Source organism: Triturus cristatus, chromosome 10 (assembly GCF_964204655.1).
Source record: "Triturus cristatus chromosome 10, aTriCri1.1, whole genome shotgun sequence".
NCBI lineage: Eukaryota > Metazoa > Chordata > Amphibia > Caudata > Salamandridae > Triturus > Triturus cristatus.
This window is the reverse complement of record NC_140593.1, coordinates 1,133,855,199-1,133,871,067: the sequence shown is the minus strand read 5'-3', so window position 1 is coordinate 1,133,871,067 and position 15,869 is coordinate 1,133,855,199. Positions and strand designations below refer to the sequence as shown.

General features: G+C 43.5%; 1 protein-coding gene across 5 annotated transcripts in view; it reads left to right on the top strand.

Moving 5' to 3' along the window:
* Positions 1 to 15,869, top strand: part of CASKIN1 (CASK interacting protein 1) — a 719,688-nt gene that overhangs the window by 431,785 nt on the left and 272,034 nt on the right. For all 5 annotated transcript variants that reach the window (XM_085629429.1, XM_085629427.1, XM_085629424.1 and 2 more), the window contains one exon: positions 11,757 to 11,854. In XM_085629429.1, coding sequence (XP_085485555.1) covers positions 11,757 to 11,854 — 98 coding nt within the window. The remainder of the gene's footprint in view (positions 1 to 11,756; positions 11,855 to 15,869) is intronic.

Below are 15,869 nucleotides of genomic sequence, written 5' to 3'. Positions count from 1 at the left end.
ATATAAATGATAAAATGGTATCTCATTGCTGTGCCTTCTTCCATCTCACTGTCTCTAGAGATGGAATTGCTGGTTGAACCTGGCATCCCTCAAACTTAAAGCACTTGTTGGTAGCGGTTAGTTTCATTGTGTTGCAACAGCCCCATTCTTAGCAGTGTTACATCAGAAATGACTTCGTCTGGGCCATGGCAGTCTTAATCCACATCAGCAATGGACATGCTGATGTGCAGAGGCTGGTTGGGTTCCCAACTGCAGTGCCATATTTTACCTGTGACCGTTTACTGCAGCATTAGAAGCGGTAAGGCCTGCTGATGCACACTCCACACAATGCATGCAACAAGCACAAGTCAGTCAAGTCTCCCAGCATATACGCAGGAGATTAGGTAAATACTTTGTCTTTAGGGAAGAAACAGCCAGCAAAAGTGTCAAAGATTTCAAGGTTTTGTGAGTCGTAGAATCTGCAGGAAGCCTCATAACCGATATACACAAACAGTGGACCAGAGTACAGAGAATGTGACTGTCACTACAGGGGGCGGCAAGGTGGGAACAGGGTAGGATGGCATTTGTGATGTCCATATACTGTTTGTTAGAATGCAATCTCATGAGAAGGGAAACTGGAGGGAACAGGTTTAAGCACAGAAATAGCTATCGGCAAACAAGAACAAAGCCTGACCATATGGTCAGGAGATGAGGAGGGGGAAGAAGGAATGTTTATGGCGGCAATAAGCTATCAATACATAACCTCTGAGACCAGGTGCACTGGCAGCTGCAACCCCCCAGCACGTACACCAGATGGACCATGTCAGAGAGGTCAGCTAAAGTTAGAGGACACAGGCTGGATGAAAAGACGAACAGCAAAGAGTAAAATGAACACGACAGAAATGAAATGAACGTGACAGTCAAAATGGCTGCCGCTTATGCTAACATAAAATGTACACTTTTCCACAGACGACCCTTTTAGCATTAGCTAAGACAGTTTTGTTCCTTCATAGGGGCATTTCATATGTCCTCAACGTCTATTGCCATAAATCTATATATTTCTTGTTCCATTGCTAAACTGACATTTACATTTTGGACATTCACTTTAGATGGTATGCAGGCAGTACAGGCAGAAGTACAGAGGCAACCGAGCATTGGACCACAATGAATACAAAAGCAACAAGAGAAGATAATAGCTATTAATATAAACCGGACTGATAGTACTTTTAAACCCCAAGCTGAAAGTAAGTCCCAAAACCACCCAGTCCATGTCCATGTTCCTGGGTCTTGATGTATTTTGGTGGCTATTTTGTGCAGTTTGGAGATGGCCGCACAGACAGAAGATGAATTGTCCGGTATGAAGACACAGCAGCTAGATCCGATGATGCGGCATGCTCCACCTCGATCAGCTAGAACAACATCTAAAACAAGTCTATTCTGTAAAGCAACCATGCGGATCGATGCTTGTTCTTCTGTCAAATTTCTTAAGGCCACAGTTGTTTGATTGATCACTGCCTCCATTGTACGGGTGAGGCGACGGACCAGCTTATTGTTCTGTACTGGGCCAGCGAAGAAGAAGAATACTTTATTAAAGTCTGTATATTGTTCCCATGTAGTCTCTGTCTGGTTGACTACAGAGACATCAATTTCACGTTTTCCCCTACTAATAGCGTGGTGATCGAACAATTGCAAATCTTGGTGATATGATGGGGGAGCTAGAAACACAGGTGGTAAGAGAAAGGCTATGTAACAGGTACCAGACCAGCCTGGAGGCAGGAAGTAGTATGCCTTAGCTCCACAAACAAAATAAGTATGATGTGATGCAAGGAAGCTGCTTCGGCCTCTCGTAGACATCTGCAACACTGTAGTACAGTTACTGTGGCCCACTGGCGCATCTCCTGCACTCTGTACACAAAGGGGGCCAGTGGTCATGGCAACAGAGATAACAAGTGGTCCATTTCCTTTAGCCGACCTAGAGTTTGGATACACATAGCTCGTTGCAGCACTTCCTTACTGTATACTTCCATTTCCAAGGGAGTCCCTTTTGCTTGTGGATCCCCATCTTCGTTGGGATAGCAGGCTTTATTCAGTTTGGTGTTGAGGTCGCCCACATCCCATGTTTCTGAGAGGTTAAATTTGTAAGAAGCATATAGAAGTTTAAACCAAGCTTGGCATGAACCATTGTGAGAAAATGGCAATGGGGACAACAGGATTTCTTTTATGTTCTGATGAGGAGGAATCTTGCCACAAACCCAACAGTTAGTAGCCTTGCATAGGTGGTGGGTCTGATGCAACATTTGAAGAAATGAATTGTTTCTCAGATTTTGCCGGTATCCCTGTTCATGTTGTGGGAAATCAAAATTATGGTGTTCTTTTGTAGCAGGCAATGTAACAGTAATGTTAGGCAAGGAGGCTCCAGGCATTGCTTCCTCCACGACCCACATTACAGTAGCGATGATGGCAGCAGTCAAAGTCAGACCAAGGATACAGATTGTACACAGCCGTAACACATTGTCGCAGCGATCTCTTTCTCTTTAGGCGAACTCATTTTCATCAGAAAAAGACAAGAAAGGTAGCGCCCTAAGAGTCCTGAGCGGACGTTGGTTTCTTCACTGACATTGAGATGAGTACCACTAATAGGTGACCCCCCCTTTGTAGTCAGACTTAACCACTCAGGACAATGGCTTCACCTGTCTTGTTTTGCACTGGAACGCCTTTCTTCCTGGGTCAGAGTAGATACCTGGATGCACCAGGGATCGTGTGGTCCGGGAAGACTTACTCAGTTGTTTCAGGTGACACTACTCGTCCTGTCTCTGTGACCCAAGATGTTGCAATGATCTTCCAGCACAGTGGGATCCACCAAGGCGAACTGAACTTTCTTGCAGTGACTGGCGTGGGTCCAATTCTTCCTGTTGGTCATTCGACTGCAGTTCGGGTGGCGAGGAGGATTTGCTCGGGGCCCTTCCAGCGAGGTTCCAGGCAATTCGCCCGCTGGAAGACCTTCACCATAACAAAGTAATTCGGATGCAGGTCATGTCCATCACCTTGTGACCGGTCCGGGAGAGCTTCTCAAACCTGAATAGAAAGTAAGCTGTCAGTCAACTGAGACAGATAATCACTCATCAATGCATGAGGCACGTCATTTATACAGCGAGGCTTAGGGACCCCCCAAATATTCATGGGCCTGCCAAACACTATCTCATATGGGGTAAGCCCAGAGCATGTATGAGGTATTGATCTGATGGAAAGCAGTGCCAAAGGCAATGCATCGGGCCATTTCAGAGAAGTGGAAGCCTGTACTTTTGCCAATTTCAATTTCAGTGTGGAGTTGTAGCGTTCCACCAGGCCTGCTGACTGTGGGTGAAAAGCAGCATGGAACTTCTGCTTGACCCCTAGCCCTTTCATGACATAATCTACAACCTGTCCAGTGAAATGGGGCCCGTTAGCACTCCATAAAATTCGGCAAACACTGAATCGAGGAAAGAACTTCTTTAGGAGTATTTTCGCAGTCACAGGGGCTGTATTGTCTTTCATAGCATATGCCTCCACCCATTTTCTGAAGGCGCAAACTGCTACTAAGACATATTTAAGATTGTTAAAGCGCTTAAACTGAATGTAGTCCATTTGTAGGACCTCAAAAGGTGCAGATGGTGTCGGAGACCCTCCCGTAGGAGTCTGCGTTCCCTTTCCAGGATTATACTGAAGACAAACCAGGCAAGACTGGACTGTCTTTTTAGCGGTTCCAGCAATATCAGGATGATCCCAGACTTGCATAAGCTGTTTTGCTACTGAGGGTGCACCAACATGTGCTGGACCATGTGCCATATGGCTCAAAGGATATAGGTATGCAGTGGGCAACTTCCATTTAGCCATATCTTTGCTCCTCCAGCAGCCCTCATCATTCAGTGCTCCCTCCTTAGACCATTGGTCTAATTCCTAAAAGGAGGCAGATTGTTGCATATCCAACACTTCCTTTCTAGCATCATGCGAACGTTCAGCTTGCGACTTAACTACATACATAGACGTGGTGCTTCACTGTGTTGCGGTCTCATGAGCTGTGCGATCCGCAAAGGCATTACCTGCCCCTCTTTTATCTGTCACCTTCTTGTGTGCACTACACTTAACAATAGCTATTTTCTTGGGCTAAGTTAAGGCAGTAAGAAGATTGTGCACTAGTTCTCCATGCACTATCTGCGTTCCAAGTGAAGTGAGGAAACCGCGTTACTTCCACAAGCGGCCAAAATTGTGCGCTACCCCAAACGCGTACTGACTGTCAGTGTAGACATTGACGAGCAAGTCTGTACTAAGCTCACACGCTCTTGTTAGAGCAATCAGCTCAGCTGCTTGGGCCGATTTCTGTGGGATGCGAGCTGTCTCAACTACTGTCTGGAGTGTCGTAATAGCATAGGCAGCAGATGTGGTGCCATCGGGTAATTTCAAACATGACCCATCAACCCATAACTCGCCATCTGGAATGGTGAAGGGAGTGTCTTGCAGGTCAACGCGACCCTTCGTTTGTTCTTCAGTGAGAATAATGCAATCATGTGGCTCTAGTGATTGAGGCTGAGTAGCTGGAAAAGGTAATAGTGTGGCTGGATTTAGTGTCAAGCATCGTTTTAGTGTGATATGGGGTGCCAAAAGTGTCAATTCATATCCTGTCAGACGGACACTTGTCAAATGCAGCATCTTGGTTTGGTTTAGTAAGGCATCAACTGAATGGGGTACTAACACAAGCAGTTTGTGTGACAGAACTATTTCTTCACTCTGGCGTATAGATACAGCCGTTGCTGCCACCGCTCGGAAACATCCTGGCAGCGCGTGAGCGTCTGGGTCAAGGACAGCTGAAAAATATGCACACGGACGTTGTTTATCGCCGTGTGTCTGTGTTAAGCCCGAGAGGGCACAACCTTCCCTTTTGTGGACATAGAGCGTGAAAGATTTAGTGTAATCTGGGGTACCTAATACTGGTGCAGAACAAAGGGCTTGACGTAACTGTTGTAAGGCGCTCTGGCATTCAGTAGTCCATGGGAGGGGCATCTTTGGTCAAAAGGGCTAACAAAGGTTTGACATTATGCGAAAAACAGGGGATCCACTGCCTACAAAAGGAAGTAAGGCCAATCAGTGCACGGACATCTTTTCGAGTATGGGGTACAGGAGTGTCTAGAATGGTTCGGATGCGATCTGGTGTTAGCGCACGTCCCTCTTTAGACAGGAGGTGACCTAGATAGGTAACCTGCAGTCTACAATATTGCAATTTCTTTCTAGAGACTTTGTGATTATGTGATGCAAGAAACGATAGCAGTAACAATGTACATTCTTCATATTGCTCAGGAGTGTCAGCAGCTAATAGAATGTCATCAACATACTGTATGAGGGCCACCCCTTTTGGTACGGGGAAGGAATCCAGTTGTCTCTTCAAAGCCTGACTGTAAATACTAAGACTCTCTGTATAGCCCTGTGGAGCTCCACAGAAACGGAAGGATCTATTTTTCAGTGTAAATCCAAAAAGATAGCGGCTTCCAGGGTGAATAGGTATTGAAAAGAACGCGTTTTTCAAGTCAATGACCAAAAATGTGGTGGCAGTGGGAGGAACCATAATGAGGACGATTATGTCAGGTCAGAAACTACTGGATATTGGGGCACCACAATTTTGTTGACCTCACGCAAATCAATAATGAACCTGTAAATCTTAGTATCAGTGTCCTTTTTCAAAATGGGAAGGATATGGCTATTGCAAGTATTGTAGGGAACCTCTTCCACTACACCTACTTTAATCAAGTCCGGGACAATTCCCGCTAGTGCCTCCTCACCCTCTCGAGATATCTTGTATTAAGGCAAACGAGGCAATGAGGCACCTTCTCTCACTTGAATTAGTACAGGAGGAATAACCATTTGACCCACATCAGTTTCTGATCTAGCCCAGAGTGCAAGGCAAGGACGCCAGAGCGGTGTCCTCATTGATAAGGCGAGATCTATCAATGATTGGATAGTTGTCGTTGAGGATAACATGTACACCTTCCGGGGACCAACGTATTGTAGCATGAAAATATTTAAGCATATCGATACCTACAATGTTATCTGGAGTGTTAGGGGAAAGCAAGAATGGGCATGTTGTAGCAAATTTATCAAGTCCAAATTCGAGTGGCTGTGATAATGTGCTAGGTGTAGGTGTTCCATCGAGCCCTATCGATGTTATCATTGTGCCAGACAGGGGAGACCTAGGAACCAGTCTTTTAGACAGGGCACTACGGGTAGCTCCTGTATCAACCAGCAATTGATCGGTAGATCCCAAGACATTTGCGTCAACATAGGGACCCATTTGATCTACTGGCACCTCAACCGGTCCCACACCCCGTCCTAGGCATCCCTATGCGTAACCAGAATCTGTGGGTGTATCAGCAGAATAGTCAGTCATTTGGTACTGATGTCGTTTGTCAAAAGCATTAGGGTAATTCGGTCCCTGTTCAAATGCCTCAAACCTGGGGCGAACACTTGCACCACCCCTGCTCCCTACATTCCCTGGACGCCCTCTAATACTCCCCCGTCCGTGCTGATATTGCTGACCTTGCAAAACAGGGCACTCAGAACGCCAGTGCCCAATCTCTTTACAATATGCGCACTGATCAGGAGACAGATTGGCTCGAAGGAGAGGGAACGCTCCTGGTGCATGCATTGCACGTGCGCCCCCTCCACCGCTCCTAAATGGTGGACCATACGCTTGAGCCATCATCACCTTTGTTTTCAATTCCTTAAACGTTTTTATCCTCCCTTCCCTTTGCTTCTAGTTCCTGTCGCTCATAATATTGTGCCATTGTCAAAAGGGAAACTGGGGAGGAAGTAGTCCAAGAACTTTCACTCGCTTAAAGGTGACTAGATGTTCCTGATAACATATTAGCAACAAATTTGTCGACAAACAAATGTTTGCCCGTGTCATCCACCAGGGACTGGCCACTAAAATCATGAAATGTCTCCTCAAACCTTGAAAAGAAATCAGAGACTGATTCATCTTTTTTCTGTGTACAAGACGCTAATGTGGTGCAATCTATTTTCTTAGGGGGTATGAGAGTCTTCAATTTAGTCACAATAGCTTTAGGAAGATCTAATATCTCCTGTTGGGGTTTCTGAGAAGGTAACCTATCTGCATCTATTTCTTCTAATTTTACCCAAGTGTCACCAAATGCCTCAGCGTCATTGATTTTGCGTATCGTTCTCCACATATCAGGGGGCAAAATAAGCCCAAAGAACATATCTATATCTGCTAATGTCATAGTACAAGAACTAATAGCTCCTTCCACCTCCTCATAGAAGGCAGCAGGATTTTTCCGTGGGTCAGGCAAGGCAGCCTTAAGGGCCATAACATCTGTTCAACTCCAGGGAGTATAGATCCAATTATATATAAAATATCCCTTTGCATCATCGGAAGTCTTATCATTTGTTCCCGCACCCTTTGGGGGAACATACAGGGGGAAAGCTTCACGCATTGGTCTCATAGCAGACTCACTACTAATGGGATCATTCGCATCCCCCGGAATATCCGTCTTCTCTGTCTGAGATTCTGTTGTCTCAATGCCTGCTTGCTGCTTTTTAGCTATTCTTTTGCATTTGAAATGTATCATCCCGTAATTTAACCGCTCGTCTAATTGTGTCAGATATGTTTTTGAAAGGGTAAGTCCCATCTCTTAACTGCCTATAATCTGTCTTCAAATCATTTGGGCCTGATTTGTCAGAAATATGTTGCCAATTATATAATATCTCCCAACAGAACTTTTCTAACAAATATAACTGTTTTGCGTCTTCCCAAGCCTGAACTGTAGTTGTGAGGATCGTTGCTGTAGTCTTCCGACGAGATTCCTCTCTAGCACCACCCTTCAATTTATCTTTATCTGCGCTAGACAGAGTAGAGCGAGTCTGTCACATGGATCGCTGATCTTTGTCCTTATCACCTGATGAAGAGAAGAAGCACCTCCCTCAGGGTCACTCGGATCAGGAGATTTATACGGGGTGGGAGTCGCTCTAATAAAATAGTCTCATCATGAGGCTTATAAGCAGTGGATAGACAGGACATCTAATAGGGTACTGGCCATTTACCTGCAATCGACGTTCTCTCTCTTCCTTTTCTATTCCTTCCTGCATCTCCTTATCTCTTAATTCAACACATTTGTGATACATCGCTTTCCGCTGTTCTTTCTGTGCTATAGCTTCCCCTTTCTTCGCTCTCTCTCACACTTCCTTAACCCACATACGCAAACTATCAAACATATCCTGTCTACTCTTCCTTTTGAACAAACACTGTTCCACATACTGAACCTTCTTAGAATCAAATGACCCATTCACTGGCCACTGTAGATCAGGCTCTTTCTTTGTGTATTTGTTCCACAATGAGCCATACATTATGGGACAAATACCATATTTTATATACATATCTCTATTCGGGGTCCCTTCTGGGGAAGCCGGCAGACTTTGTTCCAAAACAGCCTTAGTACTACAACAGCAGCACCACTTACGAAGTGTGCTCAAAGCAGGCCTGCTTTTACAAGTATATGTAAAATATTACTTATCCAAACAAGTTTCAGAAGGAGAAAAATCCCCACAATACCTGCCTTCAGTCTTTGCAAAGAATGAATACCAAAACCAAACCAAACAATTAAGAGTGCTGCATCCGTGACCTTACCATACAGAAGTCTTCAACTCCCCCCTGACGATCTCCGGTCGACCTAATGGTCACCTCTAAATTCGCCAGAGAAGCCCCAGTCGAGACCGGCCACCACCTGGAGGGTCAAGTCAGAAAAACCGGAAAGTTCATGTTGGCTGCAAAGACAAAAGGTCTTCTCATGCAGTGCGTGCCCTCAGTGATAATTTCGATCTTCTGCCAAGACCACTCCTTCAGACAGCTCCGTCTCCGATGGGGCCCCCTGTGCTGGGCGCCAATTGTGGAAATGTACCCCCGTGAGGGCACACTGGCACAAGGTCACCCTCTCGTCTACGGGTCTGAAGACTAACAAAAGAGAGATCAGCACTGGAGTGAAGAAAAACAAACCAAATTTATTAAATGCTCATGAGCAGGACTGCGTCCGAGCAACCCCCTCAAGTGTTGTGGGAGGAAGTACACCTAATGCAAAAACCATCGTCCTTATATACTGTTTGTTAGAATGCAATCTCATGAGAAGGAAAACTGAGGGAACAGGTTTAAGCATGGAAATAGCTATAGGCAAACAAGAACAAAGCCTGACCAGATGGTCAGGAGATGAGGAGGGGGAAGAAGGAATGTTTATGGCGGCAATAAGCTATCAATAGATAACCTCTGAGACCAGGTGCACCGGCAGCTGCAACCCCCAGCACGTACACCAGATTGACCATGTCAGAGAGGTCAGCTAAAGTTGGAGGACACAGGCTGGGTGAAAAGACGAACAGCAAAGAGTAAAATGAAAACGACAGAAATGAAATGGACGCGACAGTTAAAATGGCTGCCGCTTATGCTAACGTAAAATTTACACTTTTCCACAATTGTGCCTCTTATTAGGCATGGCTGATTGCCCGTGCTTGGACATCAAGTTTTCTTTTGAGTTAGGGATGTTGCCAAGAAGTTCAGTGATTCGTCCTTTGTGTCAAGGGTTGTCTGATGTCACTGAAATGGTTGGAGGGTGTTTGATTTCGCTTATGTTTCCTCTTTAATGGTGAGGAAGTGACATCATCGAGTAGAGATAGTTCAAGAGAGTTTGGAGTAAAGAAACAGTGGAACCTAGAGCTGAAAAGAGAAATACAGAAAACTATAATGGAAAATACCTGAAAAGTATCCTATGAATTAATAGAAACGTCTTTCACCCAGTACCATCTTATTGTAATTAGTTCAGGGTCATTTGGTACTAAGCAATAGGTTTGAAAAGGTGTTATGCCACTATATGATGGTTGACGAAAGCAAAGCATTGACATTCTTACTGAGTCGCAAAAGGAGTATGTCACAACTCCATGGTCAGATATCGACCTGCAAAAATATTGCATTTACTAAATAAACTACCAACATATCAACGAGGTATGTGGGTGAGGAGCTAAGAATAGTAAACCGGTGCTTTTTTTTAATAACGTACCTTCACAATGTGTTGGTCGTTGGTATTGTGGATGCCATCTTGATAGGTTGGTAGTTCAGCCACGAATTGTGAAATGCACTTTCGAAATTCAATAAAACTGAATTGCTTTATTTTTTTTTTTATAACCCATTATAGTATACAAAATATTGAATAAACATTTTGATGTTATCACATAGGATGTTTGCAAATTTGACCTAATTAGTTTAATCATCGGTCATAAGTCGGATTGTCTGATGACTCTAAGTCACTAGGGAAATTGTGTTTCCATCTCGGGGCTTTCATTCTGGGAGTTTAGTTCACTTTAATTGGAGCAATTGGACAAGAATATTAGATTATAATGGTCTGTAATGGGAATTTTTAATGTGCAAAAAGACAACAACAAAGGAACCTTAATAAGTCGAGGCTGCTTACTAAATATAGACTGTGTGATAGGTAGACTAATCAGATTAAAATGATAATGTTAATATAAAGAAAAACTAAATGAACAGCATAGCAATTTATCTAAAGAAAAAACTGCATTCTAGGAACCAAAAATCCAAGTCCTACCAAATGATGAAATTGAAAAAGGAAAGTCAGTGACTCCAAACTTTGCGAGCACCGAGGCGCTTGTTAATCGCAGCTATTAGGGAAACAAAGACATTTTATGTCTTCTTTCAGTCTAGGTCCTTTGCTTTTTATACTAATAAAGTAACTGTTTGTATTGTTCAGCCACTCCACTCTTTAAGTTGTGCCTGTAAGTCCTAATTTAACAGAGCAGTCTTACAGGAGGAAACAACATAGATCATAGGACAGGAAAGAGGTAACTTGGTAACAAAACCATGGTTGTTCGCAGAAGAAAGTATTAGTCTTGGAGTTTGTGTTCCCCGCTGTCGGTGTACACAGGCATAGCATGTGCTCCCCTCACATACGGAGAATAGTGTGTGCGAGCAAGCACAAGACATGTTACCCTTCTACTGTGTATTGCACCCACCTAAAGTTACAGGGCCCTATTCACAAGAGGCCTCCGTACTCGTGGCGGAGGCCCTGCAGCCGTGATGAGACCTCCGTATTGCAGTTGCCCATTGCGGGGAACCCGCTACGAGTGTGGGAACCCCGCCGCGGCTGAAGTGCTTCAGCCACGAGTTCAGAGGCCCTTTGTGAATCGGCCTCACAGTTTTTAAGAGGATGCACGCTTGTAGTTACTTGTGGTGCATTATCAGTTTTTCTCGCTGTCCATATCCTATATGATTATAATTTCTTTCTAACAAATTTTGAAATATTTGAAAACAAAAGGGGGTAAACGTAGATTTAAAAAAAGGTTAATAATGGCTTAAAAGAACATAGGTATCAATAAAACATGCAAATACTTGTAAGGTAAAGCGTGAACGTCATATAAAAATATTACTTTTCAGCACAAATTATGTTTTTTTTTTTTAATAGTGCAAAATGTGCTCCTATCTATAATAAAATTGCTAAAAATGCAAATATGTTTTCCTTCACAGCAACACATTGGTAAAAAAAAATCAAATCCTTTTGTCCTCTTGTAATCTTCCATCTTTCTTAGAAAGATTTGCAATTTTCCTGTGCTAGTCTTGTTCCTACTTCTGACCTCGTTTTATGTATCTATGATGCGCTCTCTCTGTTTCATAAAGTGTTTGCGGATCCTGTCCTAGGCCTTCTTTAGTTCCTCATAGTCTACCTCTTTCTCCACAGATTCTCAGCCTTACACCATGCTGCACTTAACGGGAACACCGAGCTCATCCTACTGCTGTTGGAGTCGCAGGCCGCCGTGGACATCAAGGACAACAAAGGTGAGTACCTAGTTGACCCTGAATTCCAATGGACCAGCTGACCACTAGAAAGCCTCCCAGAGTTTGTTATGCAGTTTTTAATGCTCGTTGATGGTCTGTTCCATTTGACCAATGTGTCCCAGGTGTTATAGAGTTATGGTCTAGTGGTTGTGTTTGGAGCCAGAAGCGCAAGCTCTTTTTTTTATTCACTTGAATCGCGTGATGTTGGGAATACGGATTAATTTATTTTGCTTAAGTCTCTTTTTTTAAAAGAAAATGAGAACCCTAGTAAGAACTAAATATAAAACTGAACATTTAACAGCCATTACAATGACCTCGGAGAAATAGAAATTAATGCCGCGTGTTATCCGGTCACTAGAGTTCTAATGCACTGTTTCTCTGTTATCTTAAAGTGCCATGCAGTCAGACGCAACGTGACCTTTGTCACTAGAATTGGCACTAGAGATGAGCGAGTTAGCGAGAACATTTACCCAATGTGCTCAATGCGGGTTGAGACTTTTTTTAGGCACTGTCTGGTCTTGGTTGATAATAGAAGTGTGATAATGAGGAACTGATTCAGCACAGAGGTGTCCAGTGCAAGGCCAGAAGACCAGATTCATACCAAATGTTTGGGATTTACACATACAATAAATGCACATGTAATGAATCTAGATAGAGCATTTTTCCATATTGAGTCATTGTCTGGAAAATTTGCCATTGACCCAATCCTCCCGGACCTGCACCCGATACCCGTAATGCAGGTAAAAGGCGGCATTTCCGGGCCCTCTAATGCATTGCTGATTAAAATCATTAGTTCGATGATTTGGCAGAATGATTAAGTTTGAATTCTAAATTGGCATTTACCAATCTCAATCTTATGACATTTTCCAAAAATGATATTTTGAGCCAGTCAGGTTAACCTGGAGCTGACCACGCCAAATTTAAAATATAAATTTTACAGCATGTAGGTTGACAAGTATTTGTTACTTAGCAGTTCAGACCACACCGAAGCTCCCAGACAAATACAAGACACCAGAAAGGATGAAAAAGTAGGAAAGTTTGCAAAATGTAATTCTTAATGAATTGCTACCCTCAACTCTCTCCCATGGTTATCTTCCATTGTTTGTGTTGCTTCATATTTTTCTTTCTTCACCCTTTTAATTCCACTATCCTCAGTTTTTTTACTCAACCCACCTTTTTCTTTTGCTTTTCACAGCCCTTGGTCTTAAATAATGTAATATTGTTTACCCCTTAGCAAATCTTGGAATATTTTTTAGAGACACTCATAGATTATGGAATTTTATGTTTGTGTAAATTTCATTTTAATTTCTTTTATCATTTTGTTTAAATATTCAATTGAGATGTGGTGATATTGTTGTGTATCCCTCAGATATAACTGCATTTTTTATGTTTTGATGCAAAAAATATGATTAGAGCACTGTGATTCTTGTTAAAGCAATCAGAGAAGCTCATTTAAGTTCACAATGACCTAGGATGCAAATTATATGTTGCTGTTTTGGGAACTTTAGGCTGTATCAGCAGTCATCTTCTTTTTGCTTTTTATGTCTTCTAAACAAAGCACCAGGGGTCCCATTACTTATAAGGCACACTTTCCCTGTTTCCACCATGGTACACCTTGAAACAGGTGTGCCGTGTGCAAACAGGGAATTTGCACCCTATTAGGCTGAATGCGCTGCCCCCAGAGCAGCTGCGTACTCGTGCTGCCCTTGGGGCAGCACATTCAAGTGAAATACGGAGCAGCTGCTTCAAAGCTGCTCTGTGTTACACTGTTCAGGGGCCAACCCGCCTGCACTTTAAAGAGGAGAGAGATCCCCTTGCAGGCAGGTGCAATGAGTGACAGCACCCGCCTTCAAGGGATGGGGGGTCCATAGGACCTCATTGACCGCCTCCAGAGGGCAGCCATCAGAAGGATTACTTACAGTTTGTCACCTTTTTGTGGCACACTGTCAGTACACCACCTGACAGCTTCTTTACCTCTGAACCCTTGTCCATAATATGGTGCGGTCGCAGAGGTAAATAGATTCCCTCGTTTGCATGGAGCCAGCCCCCATGCAAAAGAGGGAACGTCCTCTTGAGATAGCACTGGTGCACATGATGCGCAAGCACTATCTGTATTACAGAAGGGGCCGCACAAGAGTCTGCAACCCCTTATGTAATACCAAAATGCCCCGGGAGTGCACAAAACGGGCGTAAATGTCTGTTGTGCCGTCCTGGGGCACTTTTGAGATACGTGCCCAGATATATTAAACACCTAAACTTGCCACAACCTCACAATCGATGCTCCCAGGTCATCTACATTGTGAATCCTGAATTTGACTTTTTGAAAGTATTTGTTGATCCTCTTTTTATATTAATATCATTTAATTCAGTTTGTGGGGTGGCAGCTCAGCTGTGTTTTGACCAAAGCATCCTTTTTGAGATGTGCAGAAGGCTTGCCTCAGGCATCACATCCATGCAGTCAAAGTCAGCCATCTTACCTTTGTTGTTCAATAGACACATTTCCAAACTTTATCCCAAGAACAGTGTATTTTATAATTCTTTTCCCACTCGACTATGCCTTTCCATTTTGTGGTTGACATTGCACCACCCCCACGTTCAGAAAAAGATTGTTTCTTATATTAGTTTATTTTTGTTGTTCAAAAACTCTTGTTGCATTTTTATATTCGTTACCATTCTGTTCGATGACAAAATATTCACTCAACAAGTGAAAATACAATAACAGAACATTAGTCCTGTTCCCCTTCCAATACCAAATAGTCAAACCTAAACACTTACTTCTAAGGAAAAAACATGTGAGGCGATTGGATCCTTTGTTGATTTAATTTATTAGGGGATCATGTGGAAGTGAATATTTGTAAGGTTTAAAGTGGAAAGAGATCCTTCGGAAAAAATCACATCTTTAGGCCTGGTTTTAAGTTTAGTGGACAGCCGACCATCGGTCAGGGGGCGGAGGTCATTACCCTTGCCTCCCTGTTTTGGATATCTCTGTCTGCCCTAGTTAGAGCACTGAAAGTTGGTTGAGTGGCCGCCATGTTTCATGTAGCAACTTTGCAAACATTTTTGTTTTTCAGAATCAAACATCCCAAGTGAGCGTTTCATTCTGAAAAACAAAGTACTAATGACACTGACACCCTGAGAGTTTTTGTCCCAGGATGTCAAGGTCATTTGTAGGTCGAAGCCTACCAGACAGTACAGCTGTTTGGTTTGCTAAAGACATCTTGGGGACATTCAGAAAGCTTCCCTGGGAATGCATTCCGCCCATTGCTTATCATTGGCTTTGTGGTTTGAAGCTCACATTGGTTGGTCCAGTTTGAGTTCGTCCCTCACGTGGAACACAGCCAAAACTGCGGTGGAGAAGGCCACCTATGACTATGGGGCCCAGTGCCACTACATCTGCTGCCCCATTGATAGCTACACCTGATTCCCTAACCTGTGCTGTAAGCATGTTGATCGCATGACCACAGCATCAACATTAGCTTGTGCATACACTGATTTCCATCGGAGCATTTACGTTTCTGTTGTTAAGGGGAGGATACATTCTACGACAAAGCTTCCTGACTAATAAAAATGCTAATTATTTTTTGTGTCTGTCAGTTATATAAAAAATTTAAACATTTGGAATAAAACTTCTCAGTCTAAATGTAAGGGCTGTATGAGATTTAGACGTGGCAAAAAAGAAAGACTGTCGCACTGTGTGACTGCAGACAAATCCCTCCACGTGCCTAGGCCTCTGCATCAGCACAGCTGTGCCTCTGTTGTTCCTCGTGATTTGCCTTTGTCCTTTTCTCTCATTGTGTGTCAGCCCTGTGACTGTCCCTCCCATAAAGAGCATCATATGTGCAAAGCTAGAATCAGACATGATCCACTGGCGGGGAAGAACCTCGCGCGTGCTGTCAGCGATAGACAGTAAAACGAGGTGTACACTTGAAATGATAGTCTTGAAATGCATCCCTGTAAGGTGAACTACTTGTGGGAGGCCCTACAGCAGATTCTTGCTTGTTGCATTTCCTGGTTG